Source organism: Salvia hispanica, chromosome 5, assembly GCF_023119035.1.
Source record: "Salvia hispanica cultivar TCC Black 2014 chromosome 5, UniMelb_Shisp_WGS_1.0, whole genome shotgun sequence".
Classification (NCBI taxonomy): domain Eukaryota; kingdom Viridiplantae; phylum Streptophyta; class Magnoliopsida; order Lamiales; family Lamiaceae; genus Salvia; species Salvia hispanica.
In genome coordinates, this window is record NC_062969.1 from 7899601 (window position 1) to 7922307 (window position 22707).

General features: G+C 35.4%; 4 protein-coding genes and 1 long non-coding RNA gene across 6 annotated transcripts; 1 reads left to right on the plus strand and 4 right to left on the minus strand.

Moving 5' to 3' along the window:
* Nucleotides 1-310: 310 nt before the first annotated feature.
* On the minus strand, nucleotides 311-2645 carry LOC125186745 (RHOMBOID-like protein 8). Its single transcript, XM_048083191.1, has 6 exons — nucleotides 2311-2645; nucleotides 1454-1617; nucleotides 1207-1370; nucleotides 858-1123; nucleotides 651-777; nucleotides 311-499 (listed from the first exon to the last, which is right to left on the minus strand). The coding sequence occupies exons 1-6, from the start codon at nucleotides 2643-2645 to the stop codon at nucleotides 377-379; spliced, it is 1179 nt and encodes a 392-aa protein (XP_047939148.1). The 3' UTR covers nucleotides 311-376.
* A 589-nt stretch (nucleotides 2646-3234) lies between these two features.
* On the minus strand, nucleotides 3235-5277 carry LOC125186891. 2 transcript variants are annotated; one of them, XM_048083375.1, is made up of 5 exons: nucleotides 4894-5277; nucleotides 4076-4293; nucleotides 3835-3963; nucleotides 3556-3687; nucleotides 3235-3471 (listed from the first exon to the last, which is right to left on the minus strand). In XM_048083375.1, the coding sequence occupies exons 1-5, from the start codon at nucleotides 5213-5215 to the stop codon at nucleotides 3358-3360; spliced, it is 915 nt and encodes a 304-aa protein (XP_047939332.1). In that variant the 5' UTR covers nucleotides 5216-5277; the 3' UTR covers nucleotides 3235-3357. The 2 variants fall into 2 exon arrangements, with proteins under 2 accessions (XP_047939332.1, XP_047939333.1); XM_048083376.1 differs by having other exon boundaries at nucleotides 4076-4276; nucleotides 4894-5074.
* Nucleotides 5278-6189: 912 nt separating this feature from the next.
* LOC125187672 (AP2-like ethylene-responsive transcription factor At1g16060) lies at nucleotides 6190-10200 on the minus strand. Its single transcript, XM_048084297.1, has 8 exons — nucleotides 9822-10200; nucleotides 9492-9574; nucleotides 9200-9208; nucleotides 8937-9025; nucleotides 8766-8839; nucleotides 8607-8657; nucleotides 7486-7562; nucleotides 6190-6893 (listed from the first exon to the last, which is right to left on the minus strand). Exons 1-8 carry the CDS (start codon nucleotides 9974-9976, stop codon nucleotides 6496-6498), a joined length of 936 nt encoding a protein of 311 aa, XP_047940254.1. The 5' UTR covers nucleotides 9977-10200; the 3' UTR covers nucleotides 6190-6495.
* Nucleotides 10201-16330: 6130 nt separating this feature from the next.
* On the minus strand, nucleotides 16331-18140 carry LOC125186251 (aspartyl protease family protein At5g10770). Its single transcript, XM_048082603.1, has 2 exons — nucleotides 18005-18140; nucleotides 16331-17780 (listed from the first exon to the last, which is right to left on the minus strand). Exons 1-2 carry the CDS (start codon nucleotides 18132-18134, stop codon nucleotides 16555-16557), a joined length of 1356 nt encoding a protein of 451 aa, XP_047938560.1. The 5' UTR covers nucleotides 18135-18140; the 3' UTR covers nucleotides 16331-16554.
* Nucleotides 17192-18434, plus strand: LOC125186252. Its single transcript, XR_007170393.1, has 2 exons — nucleotides 17192-17329; nucleotides 17419-18434. It is a non-coding gene; the product is annotated as an uncharacterized LOC125186252 (long non-coding RNA).
* Nucleotides 18435-22707: the final 4273 nt, after the last annotated feature.

Sequence of the window (22707 nt, forward strand, 5' to 3'; positions counted from 1 at the left end):
CCAACATCCGTCATCCAAATGTCAATAAATCACAGAGCAACGACCGTTATTCGTCAGCAGCCAAATATACTAACATATCATTTTATTTAAATTGTATGCAACAAACGACTGGAACCATGCTAAAACTTCACATTGGAACGTTTCCACCTCAAAATTTCCAGAATTCAACTAGTGTCATGTAGCAGAAAACAGGGTAAGTGGAGTATCTGAGCTACAGAGCAGAAATACCAGCAGGCATCAATATAGTACACATTACAACGACTGTCATGTAGCTACGCAGAAGAATGCTACTTGGCAAGATAATTTTGGTTCTGTGCTTGCACATCATTGTGTTGTGTTCATGCACCCGTGTATCTGTAGAGAGAAAAGCGATCTTCTAAGAGCACAGGAGGTTGCAGAGGTCTTCAATCCTAGCATGTGAAACATTAGCATAGGGAAGCACCCTATACTTGCCATTGATGGAGCAAGTCAGAGTCAACTGTGCTGCACTTACCATTGCCTGCAACGTGCACAAAACAAGAATCTTTATATCACTTGCTGTTCTATGAAGTTTAAAATGCTGGCATACTCCAATAAGAAAAAAAAAATTCTGCATTTTTCATGTTATAAGAAAACAGCCTTGATACTACTATCCGTGGATGTATAGATACCTGGCATTCCATTGTTTGGTCACTGCAGCTCCACCATTTAGAGGGGATACAATCCAAGTACTTGCACCAGGCACAGTATTCGTTCAAATTCACGTGTTGAAGAAGGGCCACAACACTTCCTGCAACTCTGCATGAAGAGGAGAAATATGATAAGATTTCACCCGAAGATGGTACAGATATAAAGCAGAAAGAAGAGCATGGACTCACAGAAGGCTGAGGACAATAAGAGAAACAATCCTTGAAGTTCGCCTGTCCAACTTCCTCTCAAGTTTGATGGAACTCTTGACATCATAATCAAAAATGCCTCTTCTGTTTTGGTACAGTTTCCTTGCTTCAGGCTTAAACAGGAGCATGAAACCAGCAGTGAAGCCGGAGATAAATCCTCCAATGTTTGAAAAGTTATTGATGAGTGGCATCAGGCCAAGGATGATGTTTAGCAATAAGATTGTAGCAAAAGCAATGAGAGTTGCAAACTGCACATTAACCGAAGAGATGCCATTGGTCTATGCTAAGATGCGATCAGTAAATAAATAAAGTGGATTGCAACATCTAGAACCTTTTTGGAGTAAACTTTCCAATTTTGGATAAGCCCAGATAGCGTGGCACCAAGCAATCCAAATAATGCCCCGGATGAAGCTACTGAAGGCCTGTCTTGTAGAAATAGGGATGCTAGCAATGAACCCGTAAGAGCAGAAAGTATGTAGATAACTCCAATCCTTACTGCAAAGATAGAATGAGTGTAAGTGAATGAGTAAGTGCATCAAAACAAAATTATAATAGAATGAGTTTGGCTAAAGAATTACATGGACCAAACTCGTGCTCCAAGTGAATTCCAACAAAAGTCATGCTAGAGAGGCTGATGATAAGGTGGAAAACGCCTGCATGCAAACATGGACTTGTGAAAAGACGCCATAATTGTTTATCATTTTCCAGATACCTTAGTCGAAGCGACCCCATTGTGTCCAGCCTGTGGCAGGGAGAAAGAATTCCTTAGATGTTTAAACTCAGACGGAAAGAAGCATTTCTAACCCTTCAAAAGATTGACTTATTTTTCATATATATCAATTTATCAGACGATCAATCCAAATTTCATAAAACAAATAAATGAAATAGGAAGCATAAGCCACCCCTGGACTTGGTTGATTCATTCAAAATGTTTCAACAAAGCCTACAAGTCTATACATCCCATCAAAGCAGGATTGATACATTAATCTGAAAAAAACCAATCAACAGAGGAAAATTTCCATTTGAACTTGCCAGACAGCATATCCCAATTTCAACGAAGCACAGGACTAGCGTTAAGCCCTTTATAATTAGCTGATTCGCTAAAGATGTTTGAATAAAACATACAAATCTCTGTATATCATGGATTGAAGCATAAACCCTAACTCATTAATCTAAAAATTCAATCATAAAACTAAATTTGAGGAAATTGAGAAACATCTATCGATTAAGTAGCTTCATTTTCAACAATATATCATCAAGCCTACACATTATGCAGATATACAGCAATTCAACCTACTCTGAATATCAATTCGTGCAAAAAGGAGCTCAGAATAAACAGAGAGAAATCTCCTCTAAAAACCCTAAATAAACTCGATCCACTACATTTTCCATTCAATTAAAAAGTTAATCAAAAACTCAAACAGTAGAAACTCACGTAGAGGCCGAGGGGCCGAGCAGGGGGTTCTCCGACAGCGGCTGAAACGAGAACCTACCGAGTTGCTTGAAGGCACACTGACCGTGAGAATTTCCCCAACAATCATTCACAGCCATGGTTGTGACAAAAGCGATCAAATGCAGGATGACGAACAGAGAGATGATCCATGTGCTCTCCTTTCTCTCGGAAATCCGCCTGAAAAAGGGGAATGGAATTCGGTGCTCCTTGAGCAACTCTTCCGTGCTGAGTTCAGTCGACATTCTCGCAAATGAGGTTGGTGGAATCGACTTGATCTCCACGCAGGTTTGGAGCTTTGGGATCGGACTATCCGCCATTGGAACTTGATTCAAGGGTTTGGTCGAAAGAGGGGATTATTTAGGTTCAGAGAGAGAGAGATGAATGTGGAGTTGTGGCGGTTTTTACAGCTGTATCTCGGCGAAGATGCTTTATATTGTTTGGCTGTGGCGGGAAAATATTTAAATTGCAGTTAAGTTAGGTATAAGGTCTCCATGCTTCGTTCCTTTATTTCCGAATAGACATTTGTTACTATAAACATTTCACAAACTTGACCACCTAAGTTCATTGATGATTTTTTAGAAGAGGTGTCAAAATAATATCATTAAATTTTCTTTAATATCTAGCTTAGTTTTAGATAACACTCGACTAAGTTCATTGCTTGGGTTATCCTCTTACATAATGAATCTCATCGATAGACATCCGATAACCAAGTAATTCAGTTGAAAGTTGGCTTGGCAAAGTTATAGCCCTCCGATGGTTCGAGATGTAATTCCAAACATTCCTCATGGGAGAACACCCCAAATTATGTGCTTAATATAATCTCAATCGATATTGAATTTCAGTGCAGGATGTATTATGTATATCAGTATATCTAAATCGAAAGGTCACAAACATCAACAACAATAATTAGTAATGTCTAGAGATATAGTAGGCGATATGGAATTTAAGGTACGCATGTAACAACTTGAAGTCCCATTTTTACACAAAATGATAAAATGTACTTATACCATTAAAAAAAAAAAACTCTAACTAAACTATCTTGAGTTCTTTGAGCCAGGAAGTGTGTAAGGGACATGGATCCTGTTTGCCTTGAGCGATTGCCTTCTCTGTGAGAGAATAGAACCATCCATTCCTCCATTTGAACTGCAGAAATAACTCCATAATCAAATTTTGAGCTCAAAAATATAACAACAATCAAAGCATCCGAAGAGGAATTCGCATTGGTACCTCTTTGACCGCTGTAGGGAAGTGAGCAACTGCCCGTGAGTAAGCGCATAGCCTCTCCTCAATCGCACCCTCAAAGACCAAACCCTTCTCCGAGGCTGCAGCTGCAGCGAGTTCACCTATAAGGGCTGATACCTGCATGTGAATTGTGATGATAGCCTCTGGATTAGCATACACCTTCGTGTTTTTCTTTCAGTAATTACTATTGACTAAAAGTGAGCATAAGGACAAACAATAGCAGAATGCCATTTCTTCCTATTCTAGAGAATGTTCTTTTTCTACCTCAGAACGATATTCGTTCTCCACAGCACCTACTGTTGCTCCAGGATGACGGGCTCCAACAAGCATGAAAGCACATATCCATATAAGTTTCTCAAGCATTTGTTTCTGGAAAGTCTCTTTTTCAAGCACCTAAAAGATTTTTTCAAGAAAAGAACTGAATCAATAACAATGTACTGACTACCATCACACCATCCAAAACCATATCAAACATTACCAAATCATCAAGCCCCTCAGCTCTTACCTTGCAAGATAGGCCCCCAGCACGCAATCTCCCAGCAACAGCAGAAGCCCACTTCCCATACGCAGCAGTTAATCCCTCTGGATTAGTGTCAGTTATCCCGTCCACAGGAGGCTCACCCAGCTTTGACACAGCAAAATATGCCAGAACTTGATCAGCATCTCCAAGGCCTTTAGTTTCAAACCACGGCTCCAGCATTCCGTTCTGGAAAAACACCAAGTCTGCTACATTGTTAAGAATCATCACCATCAACTGATGAGCATTGCAGATAGCATTATAAACAGAGACACAACCACAAATCTTTTGCAACTATGGCCATATCCATATCCTAGAGTAGACTGTAGCTGTATAATCACGAGTGAACTAGTTGTAACTGAAAATATAGAACCCACTCTAGCATAAGCAAGCTAGGTAAGCAAATTATACGCGTTTGGCCAATCTTTCTACATGTTTTGCACTCAGATTCTATACAATAAGGGCCTGAAAGATTTCAATTTTCTGCAAACTGTATATGGAATCAAAATGTACAAAATACTGACAGAAACTTGCAGTGATATCTTGTTCTCCCTGACTGGTGAAAACAATTGCCAAATAACCAATGCAAAATCAAAATCCCTAGTTTATAAATAACACAAAATGTACATATATATACATGTATTATGCATAATATAATGCTGCTGCAGACCTAGTTTCAACAACAATGGCGGCATTGCAACAAGTTAAGCACACTCACAAGCTCAATCACTTTCAATTTCATAAGCATCAATCAACATTAATCAAAAGTCAGAAACAAACTAAATTACAAAATCCACGAATCATACCGCTCCATCTCGATTTTGGAGTGGATTCAAGCACCGCATCTAGGTCATCATTGCGGGTGCAAACCAAAATCGGACCGGCGAAATCCAGAGGCACAGGCTCCCCTCTCTTAACTAGAACATCATCGCCGCCGCCCATGTCTTGCAGGGCTCTCCCTACGCGGCCACCGCCCACTATGACGGCGGGGATCACCTTCTCCGTCGTGGCGGCCATGGATGACGGGGACGTCGACAGAGAAGCTCTAAGTCTGAAGCTGGAGCTGGAGCTGCTTCTTGAAGTGGATTTCAGAAATGAGGAACTAGATAGAGAGAGCGTGGTAGCCATGGCTGATGTTGGAAGAGTGTGGAAAAGCCATGGTTGGATTGGATTTTCTGGTTTGGGGGATCAACAAGTGAGCCACTCGTTCCTCTCAACCATATCCGGATCATTTTTCGGTTCGATGCGGGTTCTACCCGACCCGATAATTGATCTACTTTAACAAATAACTTTTTGTTGAATCAATTTTTTCGGGACAATTGGAAGCCCATTGCCATTGCTATTTGCCATTAATGGAATACTTAATACACCTATTTAGATGTTAGATGACAAATACACTGCGTGCCTGTTCGGTTCCCAAAATAACTTTTATCTTCTCCATTCACATTTTCAGCCAAGCTTTAGCTAACAATTGTAGATTTGGACCTGTTTCGGCCCATTTGAATTGACTCCTTTTCACTTAATCTCATGACTAACCATCTCACCTCACCCCCTCCTACTAATTTGTCCATCTCCCTCTCCTCATTATTCTCCTCTCCACCCTACTCTACAACCATGCATAAGACTAATTTAATCCTAGCCAAAGTCTATTTTAGTGTATCTTATACTGCATCTCAAGACAATTTTGTTTCATGAACCGAACAGCCACTATGTTTACACGTTTTAATTCTATTTACTACTTCACTGTATTTCAATAAATATATACCTACCATCAATTCTAATAACAAAGGAAAATGTACCATAGGTACTAAGTGAAAAAAATATGTGAAAGTCATCTAAAAGAGCCCAACTCATTTTTCACTAGCACATTAGGCTAAATAAGTATTACTATGAGTTATTTTTGTGACTACTTTTGTATATTAACACAAACAAATTATCTTAAGATCCTAACACACATTCCAGAATACAGAATTCATAAGTATCAATCTCTAGTTCTTACTGATTTACGAGGAATATACTTCACTGCTTGATACAAGTCACTAATAAATAAAATTATTAAAATTTAGAATATGAGAAGGACAGGAACATTATAATTTGTTATAGAATAAAACAACATGAATCTATATATATAAGTCCATGTTACATATGAATAGCCAAATAGTCTTAAAACATTCCAATCTCCATCTAAAAATTGAGATAGAGTTTACAAATACTCAAATCACCTAAGTATAGAAAATCAAAAATCAAAAATCAAAAATCAAAAACCAAAATAAATTAAAACCTCACCTTATTCATTTATCATCCCTTTTCTCTCTTTCTTGATCATCTCAGGGCAAATAATGTACATTGATATCATCATCAATGATTAGGTAAAAATATATGAAAAGAATAGTAAAATATGTAAAAGATCACGTTGACTCATCGAGCTCACACTGAAACATCGACAAAAAGTCATAGTCACCAAATGTATTGTCGTGCTCATCAGCATAGGTGCTCAAATCTTGAATATCAAAGGAAGTTTGTATGTCATCTGGGAAGCTACTACGTGGTAGATTTGGCTCCATCGTATCTTCGAACTTGGTGGAATGCAAAAGAAGCTCTAACGCCTCACCGGCTTCACCCCCGATGGGTAGCGGGGGAGACACGGCGACCTCAGCCTCAGTCGGGGAAGCTTCCCCGGCTACAGGGCTATTCTCATCCATGTTACAACTAATGTAACGGCTGAGGTCAAAATTGGTAACTGCATTATTTCCACGGTATTTTATTGCTGCCATGTCATATGCAGCTGCTGCCTCTTCTTGAGTGGCTACATAAAAATAATTTGGAATGAGGAAAATGTGAGGGTATTTTTGGAAATTCGGGTGGTTGGTTAATATTGAATTCAAGAATTTAATTTGCATGAGAATTTCGGTGGGAAAGGGAGAAATTATGTCTGCAGACCTATAGTAGTTGAGAGTTGGTAATTTATGCTTTCTAGCCAACCACATTTGTTTGCTTTTAGTACTAATTGTCTATTTATTACACCATCATTAAATGTGCGTATCATGGAGTATAAACAAAGAAAAAGAAAAAGAAAAAAAAACTAATATGCGGTTATTTTTAAAAGGTTTAGCTTCCTATTATATAGGGACATTTATAATTGGCTATTAATGTAGTTATGTAGGTAACCTAAGATGATGATGATTTGTTATTGTGCAAACTACTTTCTTAGCTAAATTATGAATAAAACAATAACTCGAAGTCTAAGGTTTGCTCATCAACACACACCAACTTATTGGACGATTTTCCTCCATTCAAAATAAAATGGTTGGAGAATTAAATAGTTAGGCTACTTAATGCATGCGATAAGTAGTAGTACTAGTAATTAAATTAAATTATATGGAAGTATATTGGCCTACCATATGTACCAAGGTATAGGTACTTGTTGCCAAACACCCTGCCAATACGAGCTTCCCATCTTCCATTATGATGATGCCTGTCCACACACAATATCTAATTCAAAATTTATTATCTACAAAAAGAATGCAATAAATTTAATTTGATACACAAAAAATATTAAATTAGATTAAATTAAAAGTATATAGGGTTCGGTATGTCTAAGGGATTAAGATAAAATTATAATAAGATTTTGAAGACTTGCACACATATAGTTTATTGCATAGTAAGTTTTAGAGTATAATCCCTCTTCCCCACGAAGATTGTCTCACTTTGACTGAGCACGGGTTTTAAGAAATGTAATGGAAAGTGAATTGAAAAAGTTAGTGGAATACGGGTCCTACTTTTATATATTAGTTTTATAATAAAATGTGAGTAGGAAAGAGCTAGTGGAATATGAGGTTCACTACCAAAAATGGTCAAAGTGAAATGAGACAAACTTTATGGGACAGATCGAAATGGAAAAATAAAACAATCTTTGTGAGACGGAGGGAGTAATATTTTATGGTTGTCTTATATTTCATGTTTCATTATCACCAAATTATACTACAAATATAGACTATCACACCAATTTTTATTAAATAACATCATAATATACACATGAAAAATATTAAAGAAAGTGAACAATACATGTAATGTAATAGAAAAATAGAACGGTAATATATATAAGAGCTATAATTCAATAGGGAGCATTAAATTTTATTCATGTACATGAATTTCCAAACATACCCAAGCATCCATAGTACTCTTTCCGTCCGCCAATAAATATTTCAATGTTGATCGGTGCGGTTTTTAAGAAATTGTTTGACTTTATAAAAGAAGTGAGAAAAAAAATTAGTGAAAGATGAGTAATACTTTTATACTCGTATATTATTGGTTTATAATAAAATGCTAGTGGAATGAGTATAAAAAATTATCACAATAAAAATACCAGACGCAAGATCTTGCTAAACATATTGTTAGTATTAAGAAAAATGTTCCTTTTTATTGAATTAGGCACACATATTTTTGGGGTACTAAATAGTACTAGTAATACTTTATACGAACCAAATCATAATAAATTGTTCTAATTAATAGTACGTACCTTGCTACGCCTCGGTATTTTGATACACCACGAGAAAAACCACTACTTTTTCTGCCATTTCATTTCAAAAAAGATAAACAAGTTATGATATATACAATCATTTTAAATAAAAGAGAACATTATAATTATAGTGGAGTAATAATTAGAGACCAGTAATACCTTCTCAATGAACAAATATATTCTTCCTTTGACTGTGCCTCCATTTCTTTAAGCTCATTTTGATATGTGGGTAGCTACACAAATAAAAAATTAATTATATAAACATTAATATGAACATTATTAATTCAATTATTATATTAAATGGATTCTGCCTTATGAATTTATACATACTGGAAAGTTTAATGTGGTGTCTTGACCCCAATATTTCAGGGCAGCCAAGTCGTAGGCACGAGCTGCTGCTTCCTCGTCATTATAGGCCCCTAAAATAATTTCATAAATATAAGAAAAAATATATTTAAAGATATTGGATAAGGTGTATTGGATAGAGCCAATGGTTACAAAAACAAATGCCACATCATCACAAAATAAACTATATCAATATATATTTTTTATTCACTTTAATATGGCATAGAGTGGAAACAGGAAATACATACCTAAATATACTGCATTTTAATAGCATCCCCACATCCATCACCATCAAAGTAGACCACCAAATTAGCAAGGGGCAAAAAAGAGAGAACAATATTAGTAAGCATTGAGTAGACAATAGTGTCATAATTTGATATTAACAGTAGTAATTATTTTTCGCACAATCAAGTTGAAAGCATTATAGCAAAGATTATATTTCACATCCTCTATTTAATGATTTTGTTCTATATTAGTAATATCAGAATAAAAGATTTAATTTTGTAAAATAGGGATTAATGAAAACGACTATTGAGAAACCTTGTCTTCCTTTTTTGTTTTGTGACTCATTCCAGCAATCCTTATCCCATAAATGAGCTTCAAAACGGCCTGTCCACCGGTGCCTGAATTCGTCATTTCACAATTATAAATACATTATTCCAAAAATTAAGATTAAAACATAAATACTACTCCTATTCCTCAATTACAAAATTAAACATGCACAAAATTATAATGTTATGGAGTACTTAATTACTTTCCAAAAGTATACTACTACAAACAATCCCATTAAATACTGCTATAATCGTCTCATTTTGACACGTCACGAGTTGAATTTCACCAAAACGAACGGTAATAATTCAAAAAAATGACCTCGTCACGCCTCGGTGGATCGAGCTACGTTGTTGTGGAGACTCCCTAGGTGCACTTTTTCGCTTCCGCTTGCCCTCGTGGCTGTCATTGTCGGAATTGGCGGCGGCGGCGGCAGCGGCGACTGGGCGATTCTTTTGTTTTGAAGACCGGGCCATGAAATGAAACTAGAGTTTAATTAATTAGAAGGGGGACCACCAATGAGGAAGAAGAGGAAATGGAGTGAATGAGGGTCGGAAAATGAGGGATTTGGGCGGAGGAATAAACAGCCGGCGGCGACGGCGGCTGAGTTTATGTTGAGTGAGATTTTGTATCAAGTGTTTCACTTGTTGTGGGCTATATTTATATGTGTGTGAAAGTGCTTTACAGAATCAGTTGTAGACTGGTAGTCAAGATTGGTGTGGGCTTTCCCTATTTTACTGTAATTATTTAATTTTTGGAAACAATTAATATGGCTTCTAGTAAAACGTCCACAATTTCAGTTCAAAATTTAATTCTCAGCTGCAATTTCTGATCCATACTTTTCTGACCTTCTCTCTATTTTATAGGCCGCAATTTATACGCAAGATACCGTTACGGATCTTTTTATTTTTAATTGGTTAGGCACCCTTTTATTTAATTATTTTGGTTATGGATGTACTACATCTCATTTAATTCGTTTATTTATAGTGATCAATTTTAATTATTTGATAAAGGACATTAAATATATAGTATAAATTACTCCCTCCTTCCTTACGAAAAAAAATATATATGGAGGAAAGGTTCTCAAAAAAGCATCGAAATTATAGTTTTGTGTCAAAATTAGTAAGTCACTAAAATCTAATAAATGGGTACCAAAAATTTAACTAATAAATGGGAATCAAAAATTTAAATTTTTGGTACCAAGATGATGACCGGCTATGGTGTTTATGAATTTTTACCCTTATAAATGTCACATTTCTACCTCAAGCTTCGTATTAAATTTTTTCGATTGCAATTAAATGTTTTAACAAAGCAAAAACTCAGCTGTGCCGACCTCCGCAAGCATTAGTTAAAGTTAATTAATGCGAATTCCTTACTAAAAGATGTATTGGGACTTTATTAGAGATTTAGGGCTATTAATTTTGATATTGAAATCTAATTAGTTGTAATTAAATTTAAAACTTATTAATCATAACCAAACATTCGGGAAAAACAAAAGCAAGGGCACTGTTTTGATGTGGCCTTTTTACCAATTAGTATCACTATTTCATTTTATTATTAAGGACATTAATCTCAATTGTGAAATGGTATAAAAGAAAATCTATATATATAAATAACTATATGCTAGTACTACTAAACATTATATTGACATGGATTGTCCATTCAAAAGTTTGTATAGAAATGAACTAATGAAACTTGGGTGATTGTGAACGAGAGAAAATGAAAATATAGTACTAATACTAAAATTTTACAAATACTAATACTATAATATTACGTTAAAAGCAACTCAATTGCTAAGTATGTTTCTCTTCCAACCAATATGTAGGGGTCAAAATCATATTAGATGGATGTGTGGGACTGTGGGTTGTGTTAATTTTGTATGAATTGTAACATAAAACATTTTATGTTACAAAATTCATTGCGCCTATGTGAAATATTCTATCCCTTACTTTCGTGTTTATCTTAAATCAACAATTTTACAATAAAAATCATCTTAATATCAATAATACACGTCAATCTTTCATACTATCCTACTTTAAATTTACATAGTTTTCTAATAGTTGCTTAACTGGACGATGCTGGTGCGGTTGGCGTCTATAGATCGTTAGAGGTAAAACTTCGAGAAGCGAGATTTTGAGATGAGATTGTCCCATGATTTTCATACAGTTTTGAGTTTCATGAGGGGTTGCACGGGGAGCATCGACAATATTTCTTCCATAATTTCTTCTGGAATTTGCGTGACTGACTGACTGGATTAATAGGGTGGGGATCCTCTGCTGTGCTATTTAGTACAACAGCCCCTACTGTTAGACATAACATATAAAAAAGTTCAAGTAAATAATATAAAATAAATTAAATATTTATATAATATTTTAATATTGTATTAGAGACAACATGAACTATTGTGCTAAATAACGGAGCAGAGGATCCCACTCCGGATTAATATGCTAAACATAGGGCATGAAGTGATGTTGTTCTTCGACATCAGAGCCTAAGTTGTTTACGATGACAAATGACATCAGTGTACTGGTTGCGAATATATATAAGGGATGTGCTTAAAAAATAGGAGTAGTAACTAATTTTAAAGTTGCAACGTACTTTCAATCTCATGCTGCCATGTGGCACGTAATGCGGGGTAATTAGTCATATAGAACGGGCACAAATGCGGGGTAATTACATGGAGTACATACAAAATGTTTTCACCAATGTTTTAATTTAGTACAAAAAGTTTTAAGTTTACATATTTTGTACAAAAAGTTTACTCAATTATCTAAATTGATATATTCCGTTAAATCCCTTCTAACACTGTTACTTTTTCTTTTCATTTGCTTCATACGCCTCTTCTGTTCTTTATTTGCTCCCTACTTGTTTTTTTTAATCAAATTCAATAAGAAGATAGTACACGGTGATTTTATTGCATAGTTTGGTTGCATTTAGTTAGATAATGGTAAATTTATTCATCATTTCTTCATCTATGAAATATTATTCAAGTTTGACTCGGTGCATATTTCAAGAAATGGGAAGAAAAGCGAGTTGAAATATAATTTGAGTGTAAAAAATTAGTGGAAAGTTTCCACTTACCAAAAATAGAAAAAAGTAATGTGGACAATTTTTCACCAATGAACCAAAATGATAAAAGTAGATAATATTTCACGAACGGAAGGAATAGTTGGAATCAGGAATAATTTGAAAGTATCAGTTATTATTAAAAAGAAATTTTGTCTAAATGATTATTACAGTATATAGTACTATTATGTTTTTAACATTTTATGATATGATAAGAGTGAATAAGAAGTAATGAGACTAGACTGAATGCATTAATTTGTACTGGCACAAAATAAATTTTGTATATGAAATATGTAAATTTAAACCTTTTTTTACTATATTGAAATATTTTAAGGGCGAGGGAGTGGAGAAAGAAAAAGGCGCGAAAATTGGAATGTCTGGCCGAATTCCAAGCCCTTTCTCTTCAGCGAGGAGCTGCACTGCAGCTTCGGTTTGGGGGTGGTGATCGTGTACGGAATCAATCAATGGATTGGGTTTAGCGTTGAGGAACGTGGGCACGCAATAAAACATGAAAGGTGAGCAGAAATTGCAGCCCTCTAAAGCTCAGGTCTACCCCTCCATGCATATGAATTATGATGCCTTAGATTTTCAAGTCTCTCTGGGCCCTTCTCACGGATATTGTTGTATTTCGTATGTGCTGGTGAGTGTGTGGTCGTAGAGAGATGTTTGGTCTCGATATGTGGATGAATTGATGCAACGTGTTTTCGCACAACCGTTTCCTTGATTTTATTATGTTGCTTGCTTTATTTGTTACGCCTGACTGTTAGTATTAGATCACGTTCTCTTGATTAAGTTTTGACTTGGAAGTATTGTGCTACTTATGGGGTCGTTATCGTGCACAGTGAAGTTTGTGCTTTGAAGATTGAGCTATTTGATGATGTAATTTGTTTGATATGTAGCACAATAAGGACTTTCTCATCCATAGAAGTGTGAAAAATGAGTCACTGTAGGTTTTTCTCGGACGTGGAGGGTGAGGGGTGGAAAAGATATTATTATAAGATATTTTCTTGAAATAGTACTGAGGTCTTAGCCATAGTTATCAGTTCAAAATGAGAATCATTTCTCAGGTGGCTTCATGCATATCATGTTATGGACATCTAGTTTGTTTAGTTTTAAGCTGATAGCATGCAACTTGTGATGAGCTTCTTGGGGATTAGGGCTCATGTAGCTAAGAGTTGTGTGCCCTAGGTTATCACGTAGTTGTTTAGTGACAACCTATCAATTAAAAGACATAGAGAACACGTTTTATCAAGTGCGCACAGTTTATGGAGAGCTTCATTCAGAGTACTGATGAGGGATATAAGATAACTATTTTTGATGAAAATTAAAATGGGTTTGTGTACCTTTACTGGCCTGTGTTATCAAGGTACATAAAGTTCAAAGTTTTTTTTGTCTTCAATGATCAATCTTGATGAAGATATATTCTATAAAGTGAAAGTCTTTTAAATTAGTATGTCTACTATATATGAGATGAGATATTCAAAAGATGCTTCTATGTGCACGGTGCACCCCAATGTTTCTCAAGGCACACCCTTTGTTCTGAAATACGTTTCCCCATTTTTTGAATCAATTCCGGTGGATAGAGAAATCTGGAGATGTATTTAGAAGTACCCAACTCAAAATTCTGAATAGCTTCCTCTTCTGGGAAGAGCACTCTATTCGTGAGATTTTTGTGTGTTGTTATAGCCACACTCTTTGATGGGGAGTAATAATTAAGGGTATAACCGAATCAGTGCATGTGTTACTGATAATAGAATGGCTCATCGCTCATCCTTCTCTTGCTGGAGAGATGCAGAGTTTATGCAGATTGTGCTGTTTGGTGGGCAGTTAGTTGGAATCATACTAGTCCCTTAAATAGGATACGTAGTTGCTATTAGCAATAGCACTGCATATTTCTGCCTCATTGTTGTAGATATGAGAAACGTAACGGTGATTTGAAAACTTTACTTTCTAGCTTCCTGCTTCAAGCTATTGCTCATTTACCCAACTTCTTATGTTAATTTGCTTTTTGTGCCGATTATTTAATTCTTTCCTCACAGGTTGCTTTAGGGGTCTTTAGGACCTTAGCATTCCAGCTACAATTGTGATTGTCGTGGGAATCATAATGCAGGACCCCGTGATGAGAAGTTTCTTATAAGTGAGTAAGAAACAATTACGAAGGTCATTTAGGTTTATTGCTTGTGGGAGCTAACATTTAAAATGCATTTCTGAATAGATTAGTCAGAAGTTTCAGGATGCTGGTCGAGGCATGTGGATAGCTCTCAGATCCCCTGTTGTTTGGAGGCCATGTTTATACATGTACCAATAATATGTTTTATTGGTCTACCAATGCACCAAATGATCCTTTTATTTAACAGGCACTTCTTTGCTCTTCAACTTTTTAATCTGGAGTCACGACATCTGCAAAATTCTCAAACTGATACTTACTCATTCTCAAAATACGCACAGGCAATATCATTTGTGTAATTGGATTATTATACTAGTTGAAGCGTAAGCTCAATCTTTCCCAATTGCTGGAGGCAGTTGGATCAAAATCAGCAGCTGTTGGTGCAGTAGGCTCTCTTTCCACGGAGTGCTTCTGTTGGCACAGTTGCTGTATGTTGCTTCAGGAATGCTGGACGTGATATTGGTTTTACGTATAACTTGATAGTTGTGTTTCCGGATTATGTAGTCGCATTTGGTGCAGCTGTCAGTCATGTGATTGGATGTTTTAAATTGATACCTCTTCTCGTGGAAGCTCTGGCCCTCTGGCATAGAAGGCAAATTCTTCGCCTTGCTCGTGCCAATTTGATCATGTAGGTTCGTTCACGGCATTAGGACTGATCATAGCTCATCAGACTCATGTTAGTATTGAAGCTGACACTCAGTTAGATTTATCCCTTGTTTTTCACTTGTGTTGATCTTTATTCCATTTGTATTGCAGAAGAAATAGATCGATCCATGGTTAATCGAATGCACTTTTCTCTAGTCAAATACTCCTCATAAGAGGATAGATACACCAGCTGGAGAATGGTGGCTGCAAATATCATCTGCTTAAATTTCACCTCTCGTAGCAGTTCCTTTAACCTTCGCCTTCTGTGAATTTTGTCAGATAACTTTGGTTTTCATTTAAAGAATAGGCAACATGTCAGTGAGACGTCAGAGGGTCTAACATCGAGACATGCTTTACAGGCCTTAAAGAATTCAAGAATTCAGAGATTCCCCTTGAAAAATATAACCTCATTTGTGGTGATTCTGGTGAACATGCAGAAACAATTCCCTTTTGTCCTTTTGTTTGTCAGTAACCGATGTAGTTATATGATTAATATATTACTACATTTGTCTATTTCTGTGGAGTTTATGTGGTCTGGATGAAAGATCAAGTTTGAGAATATCCCATCTTCATTTTTTGCCTAGTTTCTTTTATATCTCTCCAGCAGGATTCTTTTCCTAAGATTAGGAAAAGCTCGAGGTTCAAGACGTCAAGGAGGCGGGTCCCACGAAATTCCCTGTGTTCATATGAGGTTCCCTCTTTTCTAGCAAACTTTCTGCTGAATAATGTTTATTTTCTTGTCATAATATGACATCACATCAGTGCTTAGACAATAATTTTTTGTTTTATTTGTTTGTAGCTGATGTAGTTTCCTGTTCTTGTTTTCTGGGGTTACTTTGTGATATTTCAGTAGGGCTTCTTAGCAGAAGATGATCTTCGTATTGTCTAGTAGATGCTATACATGATGAATTATACAAAACACATCCACATGATGTTTTTCCACCACGATATATACATAGAAGTTCTTGATTTATCATACCTTGTGTGGTAGTATTGTATTTGGACATTAAACACAAAAAATAAGACTAAATCAATATTCTATACCACTCATACAACAAATTCAAATTGCTGAATCAAATCTAGGAAATCAAACCTTTCTGTATGTGTTCATATTCATTTGGCTTTGCCAATGAATTTTCTGAATCACACTTACAAATCATCACTCATTTCTGTGTCTTAATTGAAACTGCAAACTTCCTTCGCAAATCCCACTTGCATCTGCTTGGTATCATATACGACTCTCGTGTTCCTCTGCTGATAGTTTCCTATGATCCCAATCTGGTCTTCATAGGCGAGGCTTGCAAGCGCCAAGCACACCTGAGACGCGTCCCTCTTAGCAAAGTAAAACATCCCGGTTACATCCACACTCATCTCTGCATCTCCTTCGAACTGCATCTTAAGTGTAGGTATGTTGACCTCCTCATATGCTGACAGGTTGAAGCAGGTGTCGAGAATTGAAAAGCTCGGTGCTGAGGGGTACCCAGTGAACTGTCTCAAGAACTCAGCCTTCACAGATGTGTAGACAGATGGGGGCAGCCTCGTGATCACGGTCCCTGAGTCGATCAAGACCCCGTTTCCCCCAAAACTTGGGGACTGCAGAGGCACCCCTCCCACACTAGCTCCTGTCATGTTCAGAATGTAGAAGCTGTACAGCTGAGGATTTGGAATGAGCCTCGTGTAAGAAACAGGTGTTGTGTTCTGGAAAACTAATGTATCGTTTCCTAGTATTAGCGAGCCCGAAGTTCCAGAATCCGAATCAGGCAAACAGTAGGAGAAAACTCCTCCAAATACATCACTAGTTTGAGAAATGAGTGAGAGATCATTCCTGCCTAGTCCCAACAGGCCAGAAGCTGCACCAAATAAACCCCTGTTGTTTCTTCCACAACCAAACACGAAATTCTCGACTGGAGTCGCTCCAAGAGTGAGCCGGTCTCTGCCTATCTCCCCCCGGGTATATGATCCATCGCCATATGTTACTGCATAGTTGCACTTAGGTGCATTGTTCCCACATAACCCTGAGTTTCCTGTGTTGGACTGCAGAGTATGGCAGGGCTGCGAGTTGCACTGCACCGATCTGTACGAGGGAGACACCAACGGGTTGAAGAGGGGCTCCGGCTGAGTGTAGCACAGCCTACAGGGCTGGCATTGCACCCAAGAGAGGTCACTTCCTGTGTCCACGATCACAGTTAAGTTCCGAATGCCTAATGTTACTATGACAATGTAGTTTAGTGTCTGAAGCTGGATGCCCGAACTGATAGGAACACGGGCTTGTGATGATTCTACGTGACCAGAGACGACGTTCTTGATTCGGGATTGTATGGATTCGACTCGAACCACATCAAGAGTCAGCCCTTTTTGTAGGTGTTTGATGTGCTTCATTTCTAATATGGTTGCACCATCCTCTGTTCATTACAGAAGAGAATTTAACCTTAGTTTTAGTCTATATTTTGAAGCCTATTACTCTGATTCTTGAAATCACACACATAGTACTATTGTAGAGAAAGGAAAAGATAAACATATTAGATAACCTTATCTTCAACTACCTTAACTGAGATTCCTAAACAAAAGATAAAAGATGCAAAGTCATGCAGGCATGTTTTCTTGCATATATACAGTTAATACTCACTTGGTGTATGCGAGAATCGGGCAGGGGCAGGCGTCGTTGTGAGGCGTTTGAGCGAGAGAAGCTCCTTCTCAGCGAGACTGAAGACCCCGCTGAAGCAACTGAAGGCAACGAGAATGAGGAGAAGCACCATTGTTTTGTTCCCTGGGAGAGATAAGAGAAGAGTGAAAATGTGGAGAGTGAAATTAAGGAAAATGGGGAGAAAGAAATGGTTTAGAGGGAGAAGAGATTCTTAGGAGTTGGAGTTTGGCATGACAACAAAAGGAGGAGTTGGCTGACGACCCCACTTTTGCATGAGAAATTATTGGGATTTCACGTGCAGAAACTTAGGGGGATGCATAAATAAAAAACCACAGAAAATAATATTGTGTTGTAGGAAAATAATTTTGATTTTTGGAATTGGTTTTGAATGGATATGGTCTCTCTTCACGGATTTAAACTGTCACCAACCTACTAACTAACACGAAAAGGAACATTTTTACATTCTTGCCCTATGAATCAGTTTCTCACAATATTATAATTATATTGATAAGAATTGATCAGCATGGACTTCCCTTAATTAATGTATGCATCGATGAGTAATGTGAACATCTATTGTGCGTACTGATGACGTGCTGTCCATATCATCATTTGTTTTCCTCTTTTATTTTAGAAATTATGGTTGCAATAATCAATTTTATATATTATTTACAAATTAAAAATTGATTTATTAATTTTATTCCTATACTCGAAGTTAGAGAATAAATGAGACATTTGATTTTAAAGTAATTTTATAAATTATAAATTTGATTATTCCAATTATTGAGATTTCTATCATCCATCTCACACCAATTTTGTGATACTGGATTTATAAATTTAATTATTCCAAAGGGTAAGTTGATAATGTGTTTTTTGTTTTACGTGTCGAAGTCCGGTGATTATTTCGGCCCGCGTATACGGGAAGTGTGGAGATAACCATCTCTTAATTTTATATTCAATTTAAGGAGCCGAATGACTTATTTCAACCAACACTACTAATCATAATTTTTTGAGAATAAATTTAACATGTGAGTGCAATAAACATGTTTAGATAATTTATCAATTTTAGACATGCGTATAGTGACATAATTGAAAGCGCAAGTTTTATTTTTAGTTACAACTGTACAAGTGTGGATAATATTAATAATTGCACATATATATCTTCATATTTTTAATTTAAAGCGAGTGCAATCATGGGGTTCCCTTGTCACCATAATCTATGTAGATTATTATTTTTAGAACCTTCCAATTTACTAAATGAAAGAAAAACAATTTACTTAATGAGAACTTCCCGATCTACTAATTAAAAACATTATGTATCATGAAAGAGTGGTACCTCATCTTTGTGCATTTCTATAATCATTATGTCCAGAAACCAAGATGTTTTAATAAGTTACAATCATGATGGATCAAAATTCATAATTGAGAAGAATGGGCTTGAATTTAAACTCATTTCAATCTCTCGAAGATTATACTAATATATATCCAAAATTGGAATGCATTAAACGTTAATCAAGCAGCAACCAACAATGTTCATAATAACTTCAAAAATAACTAGGGACTTTTGTAGTATTATATTTAAATCAAAGTTTTGTTAATAAACTCGACCCAATAATAATCAACAACAGCTCATAAGTACTACTACGTTATTCAATTTCAACCTAAAGATGACAATTCTAATTCAATTAAAATTCAAATTAAACATCCCTTTTGCAGTTTTAGTACTTAAATATTGTTGTAACTATCAAATCCTACAAATTTCCAGCATCTCTAATCATATATGTTCAAATTAAATACAAAGTTACATGCCATCTACCAGGTCCTAGAAACAGAAAGTAATGATATATTTGGTGTATTTTACCTGCTTTTTTTAGTGGTAGAAAGATTTTGGGTTTAATTTGAATTCACCATGAGTCATGACACGATCTTTATAATTTTTTATTTATTCATTAAAAAAATAGAAGTGATACACAATCTGGGTCCAATTTAACTAATTACTGGTGGCATGCAATTCTATAGTCATTATCTTGCTGAAAAGATCTAGTCATTGTCGGTTTGCTGGCTATGGACCTGCCATAGTTTTGAGCATTATGGCTGTTCCCAACTTGACAAAATATCCTATTTCCTTTCCTAGTGGTAGATCGTATTTTGCAGGATTAATTTTTAAAAAAATAAAAATACTTTTTATGGTTTATTTGGATCAACTATATTCATATTATTATAAGCTTAATTGTTTAAACATGGTGGATAAACGGATTCAATCAATTAAACATATAGTGTCGTATGCGAGCGAATTGCACAAATATATTTTAATTATATTATAAAGTAAAAGAAATTGTTTAGGCTACAATAAGTTTCATCGTTTCTTTAGACTCATGATGCAGATTCCTTCAATTTCAGCTATTTTTGCAAGTACGCAATTATAATTAACCTAATTATGATTTCTTTTTAAAGGGAAAAAGGAAAAGTGTGATTTTCATTACTCCTTTTTAAAGTCTAATCGGATGTCATATAATGAATCAAATTTCATAAGTGATTGAATACTAGTAATAAATTTAAGATGGTGTCAATGAGATTAGATTACATCATGATAATCATATGAAATCGTCATCAATAAAAAAATTGCACATTATATAATCTTTATGGTTAATTACCTTCTAATCACAATGCGGTGACCTAATTGTAATTTAGCCACAACATTAACAATCGTGATAAAGAAAACGACAGTAAAATATTCTACTATCTGTATATTTCTAAATATATTACTCCTAGTACCATGTAAATTTTACAATATGGGCTTTAGCCCAATTTTGTGAGGTCTAATGACTCTAATCAATGGGCTGGAGCTTGGATGAATATTTTGCACAACAAGTTTATGGGCAGTTATGCTGCTATTGTTTTAGCAGGAATAATATTTAATGTAACTAGTTTGGTTTTTAATCAAGACTAGGAAAAATTAAAATGAAACAAAAAAATGCGATTATTTTTTAATAATCGAATCAACACACAACTCTCGATGTACTCAGACTATATTCATGTGTGAGTAAATCAAGGATTTTTTTTTTTTTTCCATTTCTAAGCTAAAAATTTTCGATCATAACCCTCTTTCTTCATTTATTCAGATCAACTAATTGATTTTGTACTGAATTAACATTTGAGACAATCTTTAAATCAAGAAAAAAATTGTTGGCCCCGTTTTGAGGTGGCCTCAAAATTAGGTATCGATTCAATATAAGCAAAAAGACTAAAGATATTACTAAGAGTACTATATGCTCATATTTATGCATTGAAATATTATTCCATCACTAAAGAAAATGGGATTTTTCATAGATGCTATATGCTTTCAAAAAGTATTCCGCAACAAGAATAAATAAATTCTTTTGCTAAATAGATGCTCATATATATGGTTTCAATATGCCTTCCAATAATATTTCATGACCAAAATAACTAATTAGGCTTTTTATAGACATGCACTCACCTCTGAGTAACACAGCTGTTACTCTGACCCAACTTCAGAAATTCATACTCCACAAACTATTGTCCCATCTCTTATCTCTTATGACACATAAAAGCAAAATAACCCACTTTAGAAATAATAGTATATTGGAATGTATTCCAACTTCTCTTAAACCGGATATAACCAACAGTTTGCAATGTTATTTCCGTAGATGTATTAAATTGCCACTGCAATTTATTCCTCTTATGTGATTTACAGATTAGTGTAAAAAAACAATTTATTGCTTATCTACAAAAGAAGAAAAATGCTAATAAAAGGAGGATATGCTTACAAAAGAAGAAAAATGCTAATAAAAGGAGGATATGCTTAACAGCTTAAGAATGAGGTCTTATCAAGGCAAACCACATAATTGAAATATTGAATTATAATAAAAAGTAGTACTAGTAGTACATAATAACAATAGCTGGTTTTGGGTATGTTTCGAATACTTTCTTATGAGACGAAATTTCCTATGTGGACAGATGCATTGTGGGCTAATACATATAAAGCGGCAAGAAAAGCGACAGTCAAATCTATCCACAAATAAATCATAATCCAACATTTTTTTATATTTATTTGACATACTTTGATCTTAAAATTGATAATTAATTTGGTGCACAAAATCTATTATTCCGATTCTCAAAGACTATCTACAACAAACATGTTACCGAAAAAAATAAAAAATTCTACAACAAACAAATACTGATACTTATATCTAATTTTCTTCATATTTCATCTATTGTTATAAGAATATGACGAGTCAATAATTCAACCCACATAAAGAAACATATTAACTAGTCCAAGTCCATTGAACCATATAGTCTTTTAGGTTAAGAAAAGTGGCATATTTGAAAATAAAATATATTCTTTAACAAGTGTTCTACCTCGAAGAAAATTAGATAGTTAATCTCAACAAACTTTTCATCTAATCTACCTCAGTTTGTAATCTGTATGCAAAAACTCTTTAATTATTCGATTTATAGGCAAGAATTAGTGTTGTGAATTGGAAGAGAGGTAGGAAACATAAAATCGGTAATGATTGGGTCTAAAAATAGACAGCCGCCGGAATAATATGTGTCCCACGCCTCCCTATTCGTTTAATTTTGCACTAGGCGACAAAATTCCCAATCATTATCCACTCTTGAAGCAAGCCTTATTTCTTACGTGTCTCCTAATGCTGGCAGATTCCTCC

Excerpts from the sequence above, each read along its gene's own strand:
- LOC125186891 (XM_048083375.1), bottom strand. The coding sequence starts at position 5,215 with ATGGCTACCACGCTCTCTCTATCTAGTTCCTCATTTCTGAAATCCACT. Across the intron at positions 4,294-4,893 it reads TCCAAAATCGAGATGGAGCG|ACTTGGTGTTTTTCCAGAAC; the intron begins GTATGATTCGTG and ends ACAATGTAGCAG. Across the intron at positions 3,472-3,555 it reads TCCCTACAGCGGTCAAAGAG|TTCAAATGGAGGAATGGATG; the intron begins GTACCAATGCGA and ends TTATTTCTGCAG.
- LOC125186745 (XM_048083191.1), bottom strand. The coding sequence starts at position 2,645 with ATGGCGGATAGTCCGATCCCAAAGCTCCAAACCTGCGTGGAGATCAAG. Across the intron at positions 1,371-1,453 it reads GGAGCACGAGTTTGGTCCAT|TAAGGATTGGAGTTATCTAC; the intron begins GTAATTCTTTAG and ends CTATCTTTGCAG. Across the intron at positions 500-650 it reads ACCAAACAATGGAATGCCAG|GCAATGGTAAGTGCAGCACA; the intron begins GTATCTATACAT and ends TGCACGTTGCAG.
- LOC125186251 (XM_048082603.1), bottom strand. The coding sequence starts at position 18,134 with ATGGTGCTTCTCCTCATTCTCGTTGCCTTCAGTTGCTTCAGCGGGGTC. Across the intron at positions 17,781-18,004 it reads CCGATTCTCGCATACACCAA|AGGATGGTGCAACCATATTA; the intron begins GTGAGTATTAAC and ends TGTAATGAACAG.
- LOC125187672 (XM_048084297.1), bottom strand. The coding sequence starts at position 9,976 with ATGGCCCGGTCTTCAAAACAAAAGAATCGCCCAGTCGCCGCTGCCGCC. Across the intron at positions 8,658-8,765 it reads TATATTTGTTCATTGAGAAG|AAAAAGTAGTGGTTTTTCTC; the intron begins GTATTACTGGTC and ends ATGAAATGGCAG. Across the intron at positions 6,894-7,485 it reads CCTATACCTTGGTACATATG|CCACTCAAGAAGAGGCAGCA; the intron begins GTAGGCCAATAT and ends ATTTTTATGTAG.